Here is a 15,963-nt window from a genome sequence, read left to right as displayed (position 1 = left end):
CCTGTTTTCATCCCGTCTATTCATTCGACAAATATAACTGCTTAAAACTCTAATTTTTCAGTTATTATTGCCCAAACCCCGCCTACAGATTATAAAGGTTTAAATTTGCTGCAAAGGAAGAAATAACAGCTCATTACTCAGCAGTAGTAGGAGACAATAACTGGTCAAGATCAAGAAATGCTTTGGCCAACATGTTTAATACATTTTTCCTGTCTTGCTCTCTCTACATCCAAGACAATAAACAAAAATAAACCCAAACAGTAGAATAACACATGATTTAAAACACTTGCTGTTAAAAACATTTACATTTGTATCTAGTAGTAGTGGCCGTTATCGGCCTCGAGTCTTTGCCACCTTGAATCGTAACGTGGACATGCGCTTACTGAGGATTTAAGGGAAGAGATTCCACGAGAATCAAGGCGAGGCTTCCCAAAAGTAGCTTAGCACCAAAATCTAGGCTAGATTTCCTCTGCTAAATACTAAACGTACAACTTCACAACTGTGGTAATCCTTTTCAGATATTTCCCAACCTTTAAAATCTGATTTACACCCACAAGAATAGAGGCAGTCTTTGTGGCTGATTGAGACCACAAGTGCTTTTGGGAAACCGAGCCTGGAACAGATCAATCCGACATCTGTCGACATTTATATTAGTGTCATCTGACAGAACTGCGTCACATCTTCAGATCCACCTGTAATGTTTCATTTTTCAGATGTACAAGAAACACAAGACATGCTTTTATTAACGCTCGAGATGACACACACCGAGCCCAGAAAATCTCAAATATTTGACCCAGCCATGTTTCTTCGGTGCTGCAACAATGGCTCTGTTCAGAGAGGAAAGAAAAATGCTCGTCCCTTGTGCTCATGTTAGGAAACAGAATCAGTTTAGGGAAGGAGGAGGTAGCTACATAAAATGTTGATCTGGAGTTTTTTTGACCCCTCACACTGCAGTCGAGTCTGCCAAAAGACACCTCAGTTCACCTTTGGATTGGTACATTTTTGGGACGGGCTTGTACATTTTGCTGTTTGTGTGCTACCAATGAGGAGGCCTTATTCATAAAACAATCCTGTTTGTGCTCCAACTAACCCAAAGATAAGAAGTGGGGCAATAAGACAGATCTCAGGTTTTCTTTGCTATATGAAAACGTAATACTTTTTATTGTCATCACGTGTGTCAGATGGAAATTATTACTTCCCTACAGGCCCAGGTGATGCAGAAAAATACTCCAGCCTTGCTCATGTTGATTCACAGCTCAGACTGTCAAAGCACTTCTAAACAGGGATGGTTAAGATCTGTACACAGGATAAAGAAAGGACAGAGGAAATCTACAAAAATAAGTATTTCTACATTTAAAACGGGTCATCCTTGCATGATTTCTTCACGCCACAAGAAAGGCGTCCAGTTTCAAACTACTAGTCTTCCAAAGACCGAATCTTGTCAGCAGACAAAGAACATTTAAAAGCAAATTTATTACTATATGCAGTCAAGTCAAAGCTGAACCCAGATCTGTCACGAGGTGGAGAATGTTGACAGAAGACATTTCAAACATGCTGACGTAAGAGCTTGCACGCACAAACATCACATGCACACACACACCGACAACCCCGAAGCAGGCAGACGAACGTGGGGAAAAGCTGCTGTAAGTAGACATTTAACACTCGACTCTCAGATTTGATGTAATCTGGAGTTTCCCTGTTATTTAAGGAAAAGAAAAAAAAAAAAAAAAAAGCCAGGTTGGTTTCTTGTTAGTATGAGCAGAATATAAACTGCTCCACATGAGCAGATCTTTTAAAAGTCCAGTTTTCTGCTCTGAAAAAGCTCCCCCGGAGATATCCAGCAGTGTCTCAGTTGTGAGGTCTCAGATCACCGAACTACATGTGCTGTTCCAACAAGTGACCAAAAACCTGCGAGCCCTTCTGCTAAAGCCACGACTGAAACAAAAAACTTTCACTACAATGACAACCTCGAGAATACCGTCACAGGTGGAAGAGTGCACCGAGTGTAACCCCTGCAAAAACTCCTAAGTGCCAGTGAGTGACTAATAACTCAACATCGAAAGTGACTGAGATAAATGAGATTAATTTTCAAAGAACTCAGGTGACTAGTGGTAACTTTTACTGACCGTTAACACAAGAAGAAAAAAAGGACAAAATCGGCTGTTAAAAACAAGAGCGGTGGAGAAACTGGCTGTTCAAGTGAACGTGACTGAAGTGCTAAATTTCAAAGTAAAATCATAAACAAACAAACGAAGAAAATGGAAGCAGGAGGTCGATGAAAACCACGTGACTCGACAGCTCAGTTATCTGGTAGCACTGACTGCAGCCCCTCCCCCCCTCCCCAGATGAAAGCGAAGGACTCAAACGCGCTCTAGTTTTCGTCGTCTTCGTCGTCGTCCTCGCTGATGAGGTATCCGCGGGCCCCGCTGTGGTGGGGCGGAGGCGAGGGGGGCGGGGAGGTCTTGGTGAAGAAGGGGAGACGGAAGGTCGGAGAGGGGGAGCGCTCCTCACGGGTGGGGCTGCTGTCGGGGCTCTGCCTGGGGCTGATGGCCTGCAGCATGCGGCCCTTCCCTTCCTTCAGCATGTGTTTCTGTGGAGGTGAGACGGAAACATGAGGACAAACACAGGATGAGTTGAAACCCTGCTTCAAACAGGCAACAGTTCTGTCTATACACATCTATTTACTTATGTTGAGTTACATCATATAAACCCCTATAGTGACCGTTTACAGACTCAACAAATATTACCACCTTCTGGCTGTACATTCACAAGCATCTCGGCTAACACTCAGCATGTTTCCCAAAATGTCAAACTATTTCTTTCAAAGATGTTGAAGTATGAACACAATCAGATGACTAACTAAATCTAAATCCTCTAAATGTTGGGTCATTGGCATGAAATCTCATCAACTGGTGGTGTATGACCTGACAGCACAGTCGCAGTGCTTTGCATGTTCTGTAAGCAAACCAACAGTTTTGAGGTTTGTGAATGTTTTTCATACTTTCCAGGAGGTGAGTGGTTATTAAGCTCATACCAGTGCAGAGTTCATTGTTATGCAAGTCACAGTAAGTCTCGAGTCTTCTTACCTCTGCGACTACAGTGTAAATAAGGATGTGTTCTTAGTGACACCGCCGGATTAAACAGTGACGCAAGACAAAACAAAACCAACATCCTCACCAGAGCTCCCTCAGGGCCAAACATCTGCAGGAAGTTGCCGATGAACTCCCTGGATTTCTCCTCCCATTTCTGGATGAGATCGATGCTCTTCTCCTCCACCTTCTGGACGAACTCTTTGCTCTTCTCCTCCACGTCACGGACCTTCCTCTTCACCTTGTCCACGCGCTCCTGCAGGTGGTACTTCTTCTCCTGAAAAGGAAAACGGGTTACAAAAAATAAGATAAGAAATCTGGAACGGCCACGTATATATTACAAGCTCTCTTCTCATCCGTTCAAACCAAAGCTAAGTTTCGTACATTAATGAAGCTGACGTTGAGCTCCTTTGCCGTGTATCCTCTCTGCAGGTTGCGTCTGACGTACACATCATAGTCACGGACTATGCGTGTGATGATGTCAGAGGTGGAGATGCCCTCTGTGCGCTGGGTGGGAGCGAACATACCTGTGGAGGGCATTAAAAGGTCAGATGTTTAGGATTACACTCTGAGGTGAAGATGAACCTGACCTGTGCAAGACTGAGCCTTTCGACGATGCCCCTTTCATAGCAAATCATGACACTATCACCTGTTACCAGTGAACCTGTTTACCTGTGGAATGATCCAAACAGGTGTTTTATGAGTCTTTCCCAGACTTTTGGTGCTCCTGTCCCAACACGCTTGAAACGTGTCGCCGGCATCAAGTTCAGAATCAGCATGTTTACAATATATTTTTATATTACCTTTAACAGTCGATCACATTGAGACATGTTGCTGGAAACATGCTGCCAGCACATTAAGCTTAAAATATTCTCAACTTTTCAGAGCAAGGCATCTACCCACTCCATTAATTAGACTTGATCGCTCAATTTAACACAGACCTGCTCCACAGGTGTAGCACCCTGTTTTTTATGCAACTGCACCTGTAGTGACAAGTCTCAGTGTGATCAGAGCCTTACTCATCACCCTTTAAAACGGGTATCAGTTAACAAGTATTACTGTTAATGTGTATTTCTCTGACCTTCACCTACCATGTATGTATGTAACCCATGTGTGTCTGCATGCATTGATTGATGTTCATCATCATCATCACCATCACTGAACACGTCACACTACAACTCTTGGTTACTTTGACACTCACCAGCTTCTTTAATGTGCTTGTACACGTCATCACTGCCCGCTGAGATGTATGGGATGTCGTCATGGGCCACAAAGTCAATCTGGAGAGGTCATGACAACATACATCAACACAGTAGATTCAGATCTACAAGTTGTACAAAAACATAAATACACAAAAAAAAAAAAACAGCAGGGAAAAGGTTACAGAGGTTTAGAGATGGTGATTATTTTACAAAAAAAGTGTTTGTCTCTCAACTAAAGATGTCAATTATTTAACAGGCTGTTTCTCCATTTCATCCACTCACGCGATGTCTTTTGAGGAACTCCGGCGTTAACGTCCAGGGAGCGTTTCGCACCACTTCATCCACGTAGCGGCAATGTCTGATGGCATCGTAGCGCTCGTCCTCGTTCATCACTGTGAAGCCCTTGTATTTGTGGGTCAGGTCATCACTGCACACTTTGAATAGTTTAAAAAAAAAATGCAGAAATTATTGCTTGAAATGCCGTACATTTGATTTCAATTCTTTAATTAAAAAAAAGGAAGTTGGAGGTTTTTGAAACTCTGAAGATTGAAATGTAATTAACTGATGGCAGAAGGGAAAGCAGAAAACACTGTGGTCTACATTAATGTTACTTTGGCCTATTTTTTCTGCATTGCAATGAAAAAACTGCACCATTTATATTTCCTGAGTACAAAACAGACCTGATAATATCTAGCAATAACTCACAGTATCAGTATCCTCAGTTAGCTTTCCTTATCTTGATACAATATCAGTTATCTGACTTTTCCCCTGAAGTCTGAAGTCATGAGACTCGTACTGGAACCATCTCAACTGATCGCTGATTTTTTGAGTTTCACACTCACGACAGAAGCAGCTAATAAGACTGCTGTGAAACCCTTTATAAACGCAGACACTGACAGACTCACGCTTACCTCCGACAATGAGGTGCGTGTTTGGGAAGAGGCATTTTGCCTGCATGAGCGCTCTGGCGTGACCCGAGTGGAAAACATCGAAGATGCCGTCTGCATACACCCGCACCGGCCTGTCAGCTGGACGGAGAGAGACGAGACATCCAGTGATGAAAATATATTTTTTGTATAGATGGAATATAGATTTGTACTGTGAGAGGAAATGTGAGAGGAAATGAATAATATAATATAAAATATTGAGAAAAGAAAGGAGAATGCGTTAGAAACAGGAGGAGAAAGTCAACATGAAAGGTCTCAGAAGACCAAGAGGCACCAATAAAAAAAGAGTAAGACTCACGTGGTGTTCCCCTCTTGGCCTGCTCCATGGTGACTCTCTCATAGGGTTTACCATCTGCGGGCTCCAGCTCATCTGCGAAAGGTGCGGGATGCTTCAATCCCTAAAAGATTCACACCAACAGAAAGGGAAGTTCAGTGAACAAAGACACTGTCTAATTTTTCAGATTTTTAAGTGGCGGTAATGCATCTAAAAGCTGTTTTCCAACCACCATTAAACAACAAAAGCAGAAGAAGACAATAAATGAAGACTAAGAAAAAGACACACAAAAAGATCGGACGAGGACGGTTTGTCGGCGTGTCAGTGTTGTTTCACAGTTGTATGTGAGTGGAAAGAAGTTGAAAATGCTAACATATGACAGACAGCGACAACAAGGTGTGACAATCACTGGAGCGAGGCAAAAAATAAATAAAGAATAAAACAGAATAAAACAACTTCTCCCCGCTGTTTTTAAGCAGTCTCTAGATATGAAAGCAGACACGGCTGAAGACATTAATGAAGCAATTTGCAAGCATTTGTTTTTTATCAGCCCTACATAAAAATATGACCTGTGCCAGAGTGTTTGTTCTGCGTTTACTGCTAAATGCACTGTTATCAAGGTGAAGCAGCTTAAGTTTCTACGCTCTCCACCTGTGGAATAAGCTTCCTGAACACCTGAGCTCTGCTAAAACTGTAAGCTCATTTGAATCAGGGCATAAAACATTGCTGTTACTGTGGCTTTCCAATAAGTTAGATAGATAACCTCTTTTGAAGCTGTTATTACTTAATTGCCTGATTTTGTTTTTATTATCTCTTAAAGACAATTTATTTCATTGCTCATTTGTTTTATTGCCTTTAAAAACAAATTAAATGTCTCATTTTACAACCCTTTACCGTTATAACCCTCGTAGATTCTCCAAGAAAACGTGATGTTTATCGTGTTTACTGTGAGACATTAACTTCTACATTTTCATCTTATCAGTACATCACAGGTATGCATGCATGCATGACAAACACAGCTGACTCACCACAGTACATCTGGGGATTTTCCCAAGCCTCTCTCCCTCCTCGGTCTCCCCGTTGGAGCCGTCTCTTCTCCTCTTTCTGGACAGCAGCAGCCCGCTGGAGCTCTGGGCCTCCATCTGTGTCAAAGGGCAAAACAAACGCAATTAAAACACAGCAGACTTCACAGACACGTTTGTCATCCTCTAATTTAATCTTTAAAAAAAGGGAAACACAGACACTCTTCTCTGTATAATGTCCCAGACGTGAACTCTATGCTACATAATTAAAGTAAGCGTTATATAACATATCCTACAGACACACTGCAAATCTAGACTGCAGCGGTGTTATGTCAGATGACATATACTCAGTCAACTTTGACCCAGTACCACAGGGGGAGAATTAGAGAAGTATGTCCTTTGGCTGGATGAACGACCAGGACACACTGGATTAAAAAACTGGTTTAGTTAGCTGGCAAACATATAAAGGTCGGCTAAAAGAAAATAAGCTAACACCACCTGTTTCAACACGAAGCATTTTGTTTCTAAACATACAGAAATTTAACCATGTCGAGCCTTCGCTTCAGCTTGTATATGTTAATGCTGCTCATAAGTCAATACAAAACTCCATTAGTAAGTGTATCAAAAACAAAACTTTGAATTGTTTCATGTGTAGGATTTTCAATATGCTGGATATGAAATAGATATCATTTGGTACGGCTAAAAATAACCCATCTATCTGATCTTTGATTGATCTGCTGATCATCTTCTCAATTCATGTGTGAAGAGTTTGGTCTAAAAAAACACAAACGTAGATAAAATGTGTGTATTTTTTGTTGTTGCCATTTGTAGTTTTATTGTAGTAGATTCCTTGTTTTTACTGATTTTTGCAGTTTTGTTTTGTGAGCTGTTGCCTTGGGTTTTTTAATTGTTTTATATAATGATGTGATTTTCACTAGAAAAAAAAAAAACACCTGGAGGAGTCAAAGTTCAGTGATCAGGCTCTTAAACTGTCCTGTGAATCCTGGCAGAACGGTACCGGGACCTGAAATAGTCTCTGAAATCTCACATGACTTTTACGCTAAACAAAAATTGACACACACTCAAAGATCCCATCCACAATAATGATGTGACATTCACCCCATCTGTCCAGATTTAGTGGAAGAATACAAACTCCTGCTGATATCTCATTACAAGAGCTCCTGTGTTGTGGGTAAAGGCTCTGCCCCATTCCACACATACCACCGCACCACCAACAATGAAGCCAGAAGGTCATTAAAGGGAGGATTCATTATTTTTTTAAAAATATCTTGCTTCTTCTCTCAAGTGTTAACCGCCCTCAGCTACAGTTCTGCTGTTGTGTCAGTTATTAAAGTGTGACTCAGTACAACGAGTGCCAGACATGCACGACACGACCTACACGTTCCCGTCGGTGACAAGCTACCTGATCCAACTCCGGGCACTTTCACAAGCAACCCCCTGCCTCTTTCTCTTGGCAACAGCTGAGCACCGAGTGAGAAGCCCCGCAGGCCTCTCACACTCTGACAAGAGAAGATTTACATGAGCAGCAGATACCATGATTACTGAAGCAGGCTGCTAAAATAAGAAAGAAACAAAAAGGGCAGTTCTCGACTAACCAGAGGGACGTGAGAGCCCCTTATAATAAAAACATGTCTCTCAAAAAAAACCCAATCTCACATTTTTCTTGAATACGTCTTGGATTTAAAGTAGCTACCAGAATTTAGGTAATTATTTATTATTTTTCTCCATTAGCAGTTAATTATTTATTCTGCAAAAACAGAAGAAAGTGAACGTAGACCACCAGAGTCAAGTTTTCAAATTGCTTATTTGGTTCAACAAACAGCCCAAAACCCAATTATATTCTCTTTATAACCATGTTAAATGAAGAAAATCCACACATTTGGAGCCAGAGAGTGTTTGACATGTTACTTGATAAATTACTCATTAATTAAAGATTAAAATAGTTTCCAATTAACTTTCTGTTGCTAATCATTTAAATGGCCGACTGTTTCAGCCCTGACAGTGCTGTGTAGGTGTTGGGGTGTAACAGTGTGGACATGGAGACCCTTTAAAAAGTCACAGTTATGTTCTGGGTTTTTTTGTACTTGCACTACAGTTAAAACATCAAGAAAGAAGAAATGAAATGTCCATTTTGCTGCTGGGCCACAGAAACCCACCCCTGGCCTCCTGATGGCTCTCGGACCACACTTTGAAGAACCACATGCTTCAGCTGCATTTCACACAATGTTCCCAATGTCTCTTTTCTCCTTCATTTCAATAGGTCACTCAGATAACGCGACACAAACAGACAGAAATACGCTAAAAGTTATCAAAAGTAGCGACAGAAGTGAAACCAGTGACCACAGCAGCTGACAGAGTTGGTACTGGTGGGACTGGTTTTGCAGCTGACCTGTCAAAGCCCCGGCTTTACTGGACGCTTTCGCCTCTGGCTAAAAATCCTTAAAATCAATACGCTAACTAACACAGACAACGCTGACTGTGATGTTAGCTGACGTTACACAGCTGCTCTAAGTTTCTACCTACTTACCTTCACTCTTTTGTCCGGAAAGCTGCTTTGCGGGAGTGGGCGGCTTCCTAGCGTCGTACCGCCAGCAGGTTAGCTAGCTAACTGAGAAAAAGCCAGCTAGCTACCGTCGAATGCTAGCTAGCAGGCTAGCAGGCTAGCTGTCAAGGCTGTCTGGCTTGTTAGCTAACTTTAGCCGTTAGCTCGCTCGTTTAGCTGACACCAGCAACAACGGTTAAGTACGAATAATCCCGTGTGTCCCGCGCCCCGGAGCTCGCTGCGCTGTGTCGCTGGCGGAAAACTGCAACTACCAGAAGGACGGACAAATTATCAGCAGTGACAGCTCGTACTACAACGCTGACAGGTCAACTGCACGGGAACTACAAAACTTCGACAACCTTAAAGGAACTGACACAGCGAGGCGGACACTTCCGGTGTCACTGAGCCGTGCTGCTGCCACCTGGTGGAGGAAGTGTGCGCGGCAGGAGGACGCGTCAGTGACGTCATGTGGTCGTCACGTAACACGCTGCTGCTGCTGCAAAGTCAAAAAATGAAAATACATTTAAAAAAAAAAAAAGTTCAGTATGTAAAATGTAAAAAAATAATATACAACATTATGAAATTAATTAAATATAAACTTAAATAATGACACAAAATGAACTGGTTGGAATGGAAATGATTAAATCAGAAGTATGGACTTAAAAATAATGGCAAAATATGTCGTTTTTCTTTTGTATGATTACCACTGATATAACATATCACACACACACACACACAATATATATTTATAAACCTGTCATGTGTGACATTTCAAGGGCTCTTTGGGGCCCCCTGCTGGGTCCACGCTGAAGTAAGCCACGATCACAGTGCAGAAGTGCTCCATCACTAATAAAAATCAGACTTTCAGAATCTTCCTTCAGTAATTGTATATAATCTTTAACCAGTCAAAATGACTAAAATTAACAAATGTTAAAAAAAGATCAAAGTATAATATTGCCTATCAGTATCGGCCTATATGTTGTCCAATATGCAACATATGAAAACTTTGTTTTTATAAATTATAATGCAGAAAAAGATGCTTTGGGTAACTTATAATAAATTGATTTCCGGTGATGTTTACTGTTTCAGTACACTGAAACAAACATTATAGACAATAACTTAACTGTAATATGTTACTAATTGTATCCTGTCTCCGTTACATATCTTTGTCACATTTGAGGGATTACTGCAAAACATGTGTGTATATCGGCTGATTTATCGATATTAAAAATAAATATTTTTACTCCCTAATATTGTCATCAGCAGTTGAGTATGGGTCAGGCTCCAGTAAACATCACTGTGAAATTAAAGTAGTGGAGTGAGAAGTACAAGATTTCCCTCTGAAATGTAGTCGATGTTTAAAGTTGGCCTGGCATTAAAAAGAAACCTTTAAAATGTACTTAGATTCAGTTTTTTACATTTTACACTGGAAAAGCACAGGTGTCACTAATAACATACAACACATAGTATTGATTGTAAGAATACGATTAATATACACAGTATGTGTTTAGACTGTTTTAGACCACTGTTGTTGAGACAACTTCACTGTGGACCTGTAATGCAGAGTGTGGCTGTCACATGTGGACTGAGTGAGAGTGTGCCGTCACTGGGCCAGACCAATTTTCTATGAAGGGTTTTTTCCGCTCATTTGACCCAATAGCTGCAAATTTCCTTCAGCAGCAAGCTAGAGGGAAGTTTCATCCAACTATCTGCAAAGTTAAAGGAGCACCGACCCTTCACATGCAGTGGTAGTAGTGTGGCTGATACTTGTAACGTGGTGTTCATGGTCAAAGCTAAGTTGCCTCATTGCTCTTGAGGAAGGACAGCCCAGAGGCACCGTATAGCTGAGGAATGAAGGGTACAGAGCTGAAAACATTACTCTTGAGTCCTGCAGAGAGCTCCAGGACAAGGTGTAATTTCACTTGAAGATCAGAGGGGCGCAGGCTATGATAATTGACACCTTGGAGATGGTAAAGTTGTGCAACAAACGCTGCTGTACGTTGCAGTAATGCAGCTAGCGCGTGGTCTCCTGCACGAGGGGTTTGACTTGAAATAAAGAACAGAGATCAAAGGTGACTTCCTGCTATTACGAAGTGTTTAATGCCACCAAAGAGACGATTCTGGGTCACATTCAAACATTAAAGCATGATATTTAATTCCTCTGAGAGTTTATTTCTTCATTTTACTGTCAAACTCATCCAGATTCACTTTTACAAGTACTAAACTCATGGCTCTATTTGTTTTTTCTCTATGCATTGCCAATATAAGAAAGTACTACACACATTTCAGCCTGATAAAAATAATAACGACACAGCATTACACGATGGTAATGCATGTTTTTTTGCCCTACTTACACCTTCTGTAAAACAAGTTGATTTATCTTGCGAGGCGGCTGGTTGTCTCCGAGCACAGCTAACATAAATGTATATCATTTAACAGTAACAGGTACCCTCACCCTTTTATGTTTGTCATGCGTGCAGAGCAATTGCAGTATGATCTTCACCATTAGCCACCTGGTAGAAGTCCTATAGACTCCCTGTCTCCTTTGATTGCAGCCTCACCTGCTGGTTTGAGGGATAGAATTTGCTTCACTGTTGAAATGACAAACACCGAGCAGACGGGGCAAGTCGAAGGAATGTGATGAAGCAAATATCAGTCAGCTAAAAAAATGTTACCTGCCTGAGCTGAGGTGCACATTCGACTGCGTTCGATTTCACGTCTTTTAGTGTCCTTTGGTCTCACAGATATCACGGACGCTCTCTAGATGGGCACCTGTAGATGTTCTGGGCGGTTTCAATCACTTCCCGTCCACAAACCATGCCAGTTTGTCGATGTTTCCAGTCAGGAAGCTGTCTAATGCAGAAGTTGAAGTCTTGTATGAAAAAGTAGGGTGGGCATCTCTAACAGTAAGACGTGACAGAGTTAGTTTCTATGCACTTCCCTATCAGACCGGTCCCTGTGTCACTCATTGACCCATTCAAGTGAATGGATAAAGCTCAAAATCCTGCAAGAAAACACAACATTTTCTTAAAGTGCTTTCAGTATATCTTGGAACCCTTTACAAAAAACATTAAAACCCAAAAACCAAACCAGGAAAACAAACTACTTTGCTCTTGAATGTAACTTCTTTTAACTGTGTTCAGTTTTTGTTCGTTTGTTTTCTCATTAATCATCTTTGCGTGCATTAGTTTGTTGTACATGTACATGTGACATAACTGGACTCAGTGATTCTTAAAGATTTAAATAAAGTTGTATGAATGAATGAATGGCAAGAGATACGTCTGCTGTACCACCAGACTACACAGCAGCTTCTTTCCTCAGGCTGTGAGACTTCTTAACTCAACCTCTGCTCTCAATATAACAATTATTTTATGATTCATTGATTATTAATCTATCAATTTGGTTTCTATCTTTATTAGTACAATTAAAGGACTATAAACTCCATTCTGTTATACAACCTTGTGTTGTAAAATGATAAATTAATTGAGTATCAATTGAAATAGGAAAGACACAGAGTATAAAACAAAGGCAACAAGGTTCTGGTTTCATACATTTATCCACATAGTAACTTTATTATGCACGTTTATGAGTAAACTAATAAAAGTAGGGTTTTGAAGTCTCTGAACAACGTTTCCCAGGCTGTGCTACATTGACTTGGTGTTCAGACAAGCTAGCCCATAATTCCTGCATATTTCTTGGGGACTTAAACAGCAGTTGACGCGGCTCCCCCTCTATTTTTTGACTGGCCGAGACCAAAGTTGAAAGGACATATCCAGCTGTTTTGGGACAGAGGGTTAATTTTTACCCGCCAGGCATGTTTTGTCAAGAGTTTAGGCTACAGTAGCACGGTGCATGTCAACAAATTCTGCATATCTGGTCCATAAACCAAGCAGAGAAAGCCATCAGCTCGGGAAAATGTAGTGTTTTTGAATGCATTATACCTACCTGCACCAAAAGCTTTATCCAGGACTATGACCTCTATAGAAAGAGCTAGGAAACTGGACAGTCTGTGCACCCAGTAGGTGCCCTGCTGTTGTAGGGCTGATTCTTGTGGCTTTACAAGGAGTCACATTTTGTTTGAAGTCGGTTTTTAACGGCTGCTTCCTGCTCAGTGTGCTAATGAGCTCTTCCACGTCTCAACAGAAAATGCACGAGGGGTGGAGTTCGGCCAACTTGCAGCTCGGTAGCCAATGAAAAGGCCCCAGTGCAAACAGCAGTATTTAGGAACAGTTAGGTTGTGCAGCAGATTAGACCAGGACTGGGAAGATGCAACAGCAGGTGAGTAGGTTTGGTTTTATTTTTCACTTTTGCAGCCACGTCACGTTTAAAAGTAGAGGTGTTCACTTAATGCAACCTTTGTTTTGCATCATTTGTATTGAATTTTTAGCAGTTTGCATGCCATGATGCAGAAAATACCCATAAAGAAGAATTTTTGGCCAAATTCTCTGACAACTATTTAAAATATAATCTGCAAATGTTACAGCGAAAGAATCAGGATGTGTGAATAAATATCAGAGAGCTGCTATATTGAAAAAACATGGAGGGTCCAGAAGTGACTTCACAGGAAATTAGGGTCCTTTTTAATTTTCTTTTTGTGAAAACAGCAGTGGTGTCAGACAGAATAATGAATAAAATAACAAAATAATGAGGGTTTTGTGTGATATTGCAATTGCAGATGCTGAAGATGATTTCCCAGGTGTCCCTGTCGAGGGCGCTGTGCTACCTGCTGATAATGCCAGGTTTGTCTCAGTAAAATGCAAAGAAGTATTCTTATTTTACATTCATGTAGCAGCTCAAACTTTACCAATAAAAACTTGAATGAGGATTGTAGCCGCTGATATCACTGGTCACTCATAGTCGTGCCTTGAATGCCTCCTTTAGTTGCTGTGTAATACTCTGCAGAGTAAAGTGTTGTTTGGGTAAATGTCTAATAAATGATCTGCGTCCCTCCAGGTTTGCTAGAAGCAACATCTCTGGTGAAAGTTAAGAATCCTGGAGGTATGTAATAAGCCGACTTCTTGCAGATTGTAATTTTGAACAAGTTTATTTGTTAATCAGATATAGTAAGTAAAAAATCTGGAAAGTAACTTGTAACTAAAGCTGTCAGACAAATGATGTGGAGTAAAAAAATACAGTATCTGCCTCTGGGATGTAGTGGAGTGCAAGCATCTCAAATTTGTACTTAAGTTGTAGACTAAAAACAAAGTTCCCCACAAATTTTAAGTTTAAAACAACTAAGTGTAACTTCCTGGAGAAAGATCTTTGACTCCGACTTGAGCTGCCAACCCGAGACTCATCAATCGACTGTCTTTCTCTAGGAAATTACATGTTGTTGCTTTAAATCGTAACAGACTTTATGATTCCCTATTCTGTGTTCCTCCACAGGGAGTTCGCTCAACATTGACTCTGCTCAGGCGCACGATTTCCTGACTAACTCTCGACCTAAGAGGAACATTGACCCAAAATGGTACAGAGGCAACCCTGATTTCCAGTCCTACTACCGCTTCTACAACAGTATTGGACACATTGAAGGAGTAAGTTGAGCTTGATTGGACGTTCTTACATATTGTGTTTCAACTTTGATTTCACAATTCAGCTAAAATGTTTTCCCTCTCCGATGTTTCTCTGCTCAGATCTATGAGATCGACAGGATCAGGATGTTGTATCAGCAGATGCGTCACTTGGAGCTGACCTATGGCCCGGATGCCTCCAGTTACCAAAGTGTCATGGGCGTGCTGACTACCACTGAAGCACCAACTACAACCACTCAGCCTCCTCCACCTCCCACCACCCCTACCCCGACACCAGACCCCCTGGAGAACGCTCAGACGATCTATCTGTGTCACCCCAAAGATCCTCTGTGCAAACCTCAGATCGTCTACCTGCCGACAGGTGCTGTTCCGGTGCTGTGTGACCCACGATTCAACCCCGCCTGCAGGCCCAAAACAGAGGAGGAGATAAAAGCTGTTGCTCCTCCTCCACCACCACCGCCGCCACCACCTCCTGCCCCTAAAAAGTCTGTGCCACCTCCCCCTCCTGCTGTCACTGCTAAAGCTATGGAGTATGACTGCGACCCATACTGGGACCCCGACTGCCTCATCGACCACCCTCCCCGCCCGATCCAGGAGACATCCGCACCGGAGGCACCTGCTGAAGAGAAAGTGGTGAAAGAGGAAGTAGCAAAAGTCGAGGAAAGTGCCCCTGCAGCACCAGCCCCCCAGAAACCCCTCTACCCTTTCTTTGACCCTTATGATTTCAAACGTGACCTCTATGACCCCTCTCAGTACGCCAACCCAGCTCCCGAAGAGTAGGTGAGACTGCAAAATGAAATCACAAGAGCAAACCAAGGCAGGACTGTGAGCAACTCCACTTCAAAGACAAAGAGGAAAACATCACATCATGCGAATCATCAAATGTTTTTCAGGACAGAGATGAAAAAACACTCGTTCATGCTCAGAGTTTGTCCCACATGACAAACCATGTGATTGATTTGCTGTTTGTTTGTATGAGTGGTCATGATGCACAATAAACAACTTTTGAATGGAATAGAAACAATAAAAAAGAATAAAAAATGATGATGGTATTAAATATGTGTGATTTTATATTTCATGTTATTGTGTTTTTCTGTGGTATTTGCATAGCAGTGGTGGCAAAAAATAAATAGAAGGGGCACCAGTGTGTGAAACAGTTTCAACCTTTGGTTAAGATTCAAATTATTTTATTAGTCAAATTTGAAGGAACAACTTTACCTCTGTAATAAAATCACACAGGGAAATATCAACTATACACCCATTTAGAGGCAAGCAGAGGCCAACAACACTGGTAACTGTAGAGGTTTTAATCTAAAGGGGCATCTAAAATGTCAT

General features: G+C 41.5%; 2 protein-coding genes across 2 annotated transcripts; one reads left to right on the top strand and one right to left on the bottom strand.

Annotated features, from left to right (window-relative positions):
- Positions 1-178: 178 nt before the first annotated feature.
- Positions 179-9,464, bottom strand: pcyt1aa (phosphate cytidylyltransferase 1A, choline a). Its single transcript, XM_073490895.1, has 9 exons — positions 9,083-9,464; positions 6,541-6,654; positions 5,537-5,636; positions 5,203-5,319; positions 4,574-4,725; positions 4,291-4,369; positions 3,474-3,616; positions 3,178-3,366; positions 179-2,590 (listed from the first exon to the last, which is right to left on the bottom strand). The coding sequence occupies exons 2-9, from the start codon at positions 6,652-6,654 to the stop codon at positions 2,372-2,374; spliced, it is 1,113 nt and encodes a 370-aa protein (XP_073346996.1). The 5' UTR covers positions 9,083-9,464; the 3' UTR covers positions 179-2,371.
- A 3,899-nt stretch (positions 9,465-13,363) lies between these two features.
- Positions 13,364-15,408, top strand: and3 (actinodin3). The gene is made up of 5 exons (XM_073491696.1): positions 13,364-13,375; positions 13,773-13,836; positions 14,051-14,095; positions 14,483-14,631; positions 14,731-15,408. Exons 1-5 carry the CDS (start codon positions 13,364-13,366, stop codon positions 15,406-15,408), a joined length of 948 nt encoding a protein of 315 aa, XP_073347797.1.
- Positions 15,409-15,963: the final 555 nt, after the last annotated feature.

Source organism: Pagrus major, chromosome 21, assembly GCF_040436345.1.
Source record: "Pagrus major chromosome 21, Pma_NU_1.0".
Classification (NCBI taxonomy): domain Eukaryota; kingdom Metazoa; phylum Chordata; class Actinopteri; order Spariformes; family Sparidae; genus Pagrus; species Pagrus major.
Note: the sequence above shows the minus strand (reverse complement) of the source record. Positions and strands in the feature narration are given on the sequence as shown.

Excerpts from the sequence above, each read along its gene's own strand:
- and3 (XM_073491696.1), top strand. Across the intron at positions 13,837-14,050 it reads CTACCTGCTGATAATGCCAG|GTTTGCTAGAAGCAACATCT; the intron begins GTTTGTCTCAGT and ends GCGTCCCTCCAG. Across the intron at positions 14,632-14,730 it reads GTATTGGACACATTGAAGGA|ATCTATGAGATCGACAGGAT; the intron begins GTAAGTTGAGCT and ends TTCTCTGCTCAG.
- pcyt1aa (XM_073490895.1), bottom strand. The coding sequence starts at position 6,654 with ATGGAGGCCCAGAGCTCCAGCGGGCTGCTGCTGTCCAGAAAGAGGAGA. Across the intron at positions 3,367-3,473 it reads TCAACGTCAGCTTCATTAAT|GAGAAGAAGTACCACCTGCA; the intron begins GTACGAAACTTA and ends TTTCCTTTTCAG. Across the intron at positions 2,591-3,177 it reads TTGGCCCTGAGGGAGCTCTG|AAACACATGCTGAAGGAAGG; the intron begins GTGAGGATGTTG and ends TCACCTCCACAG.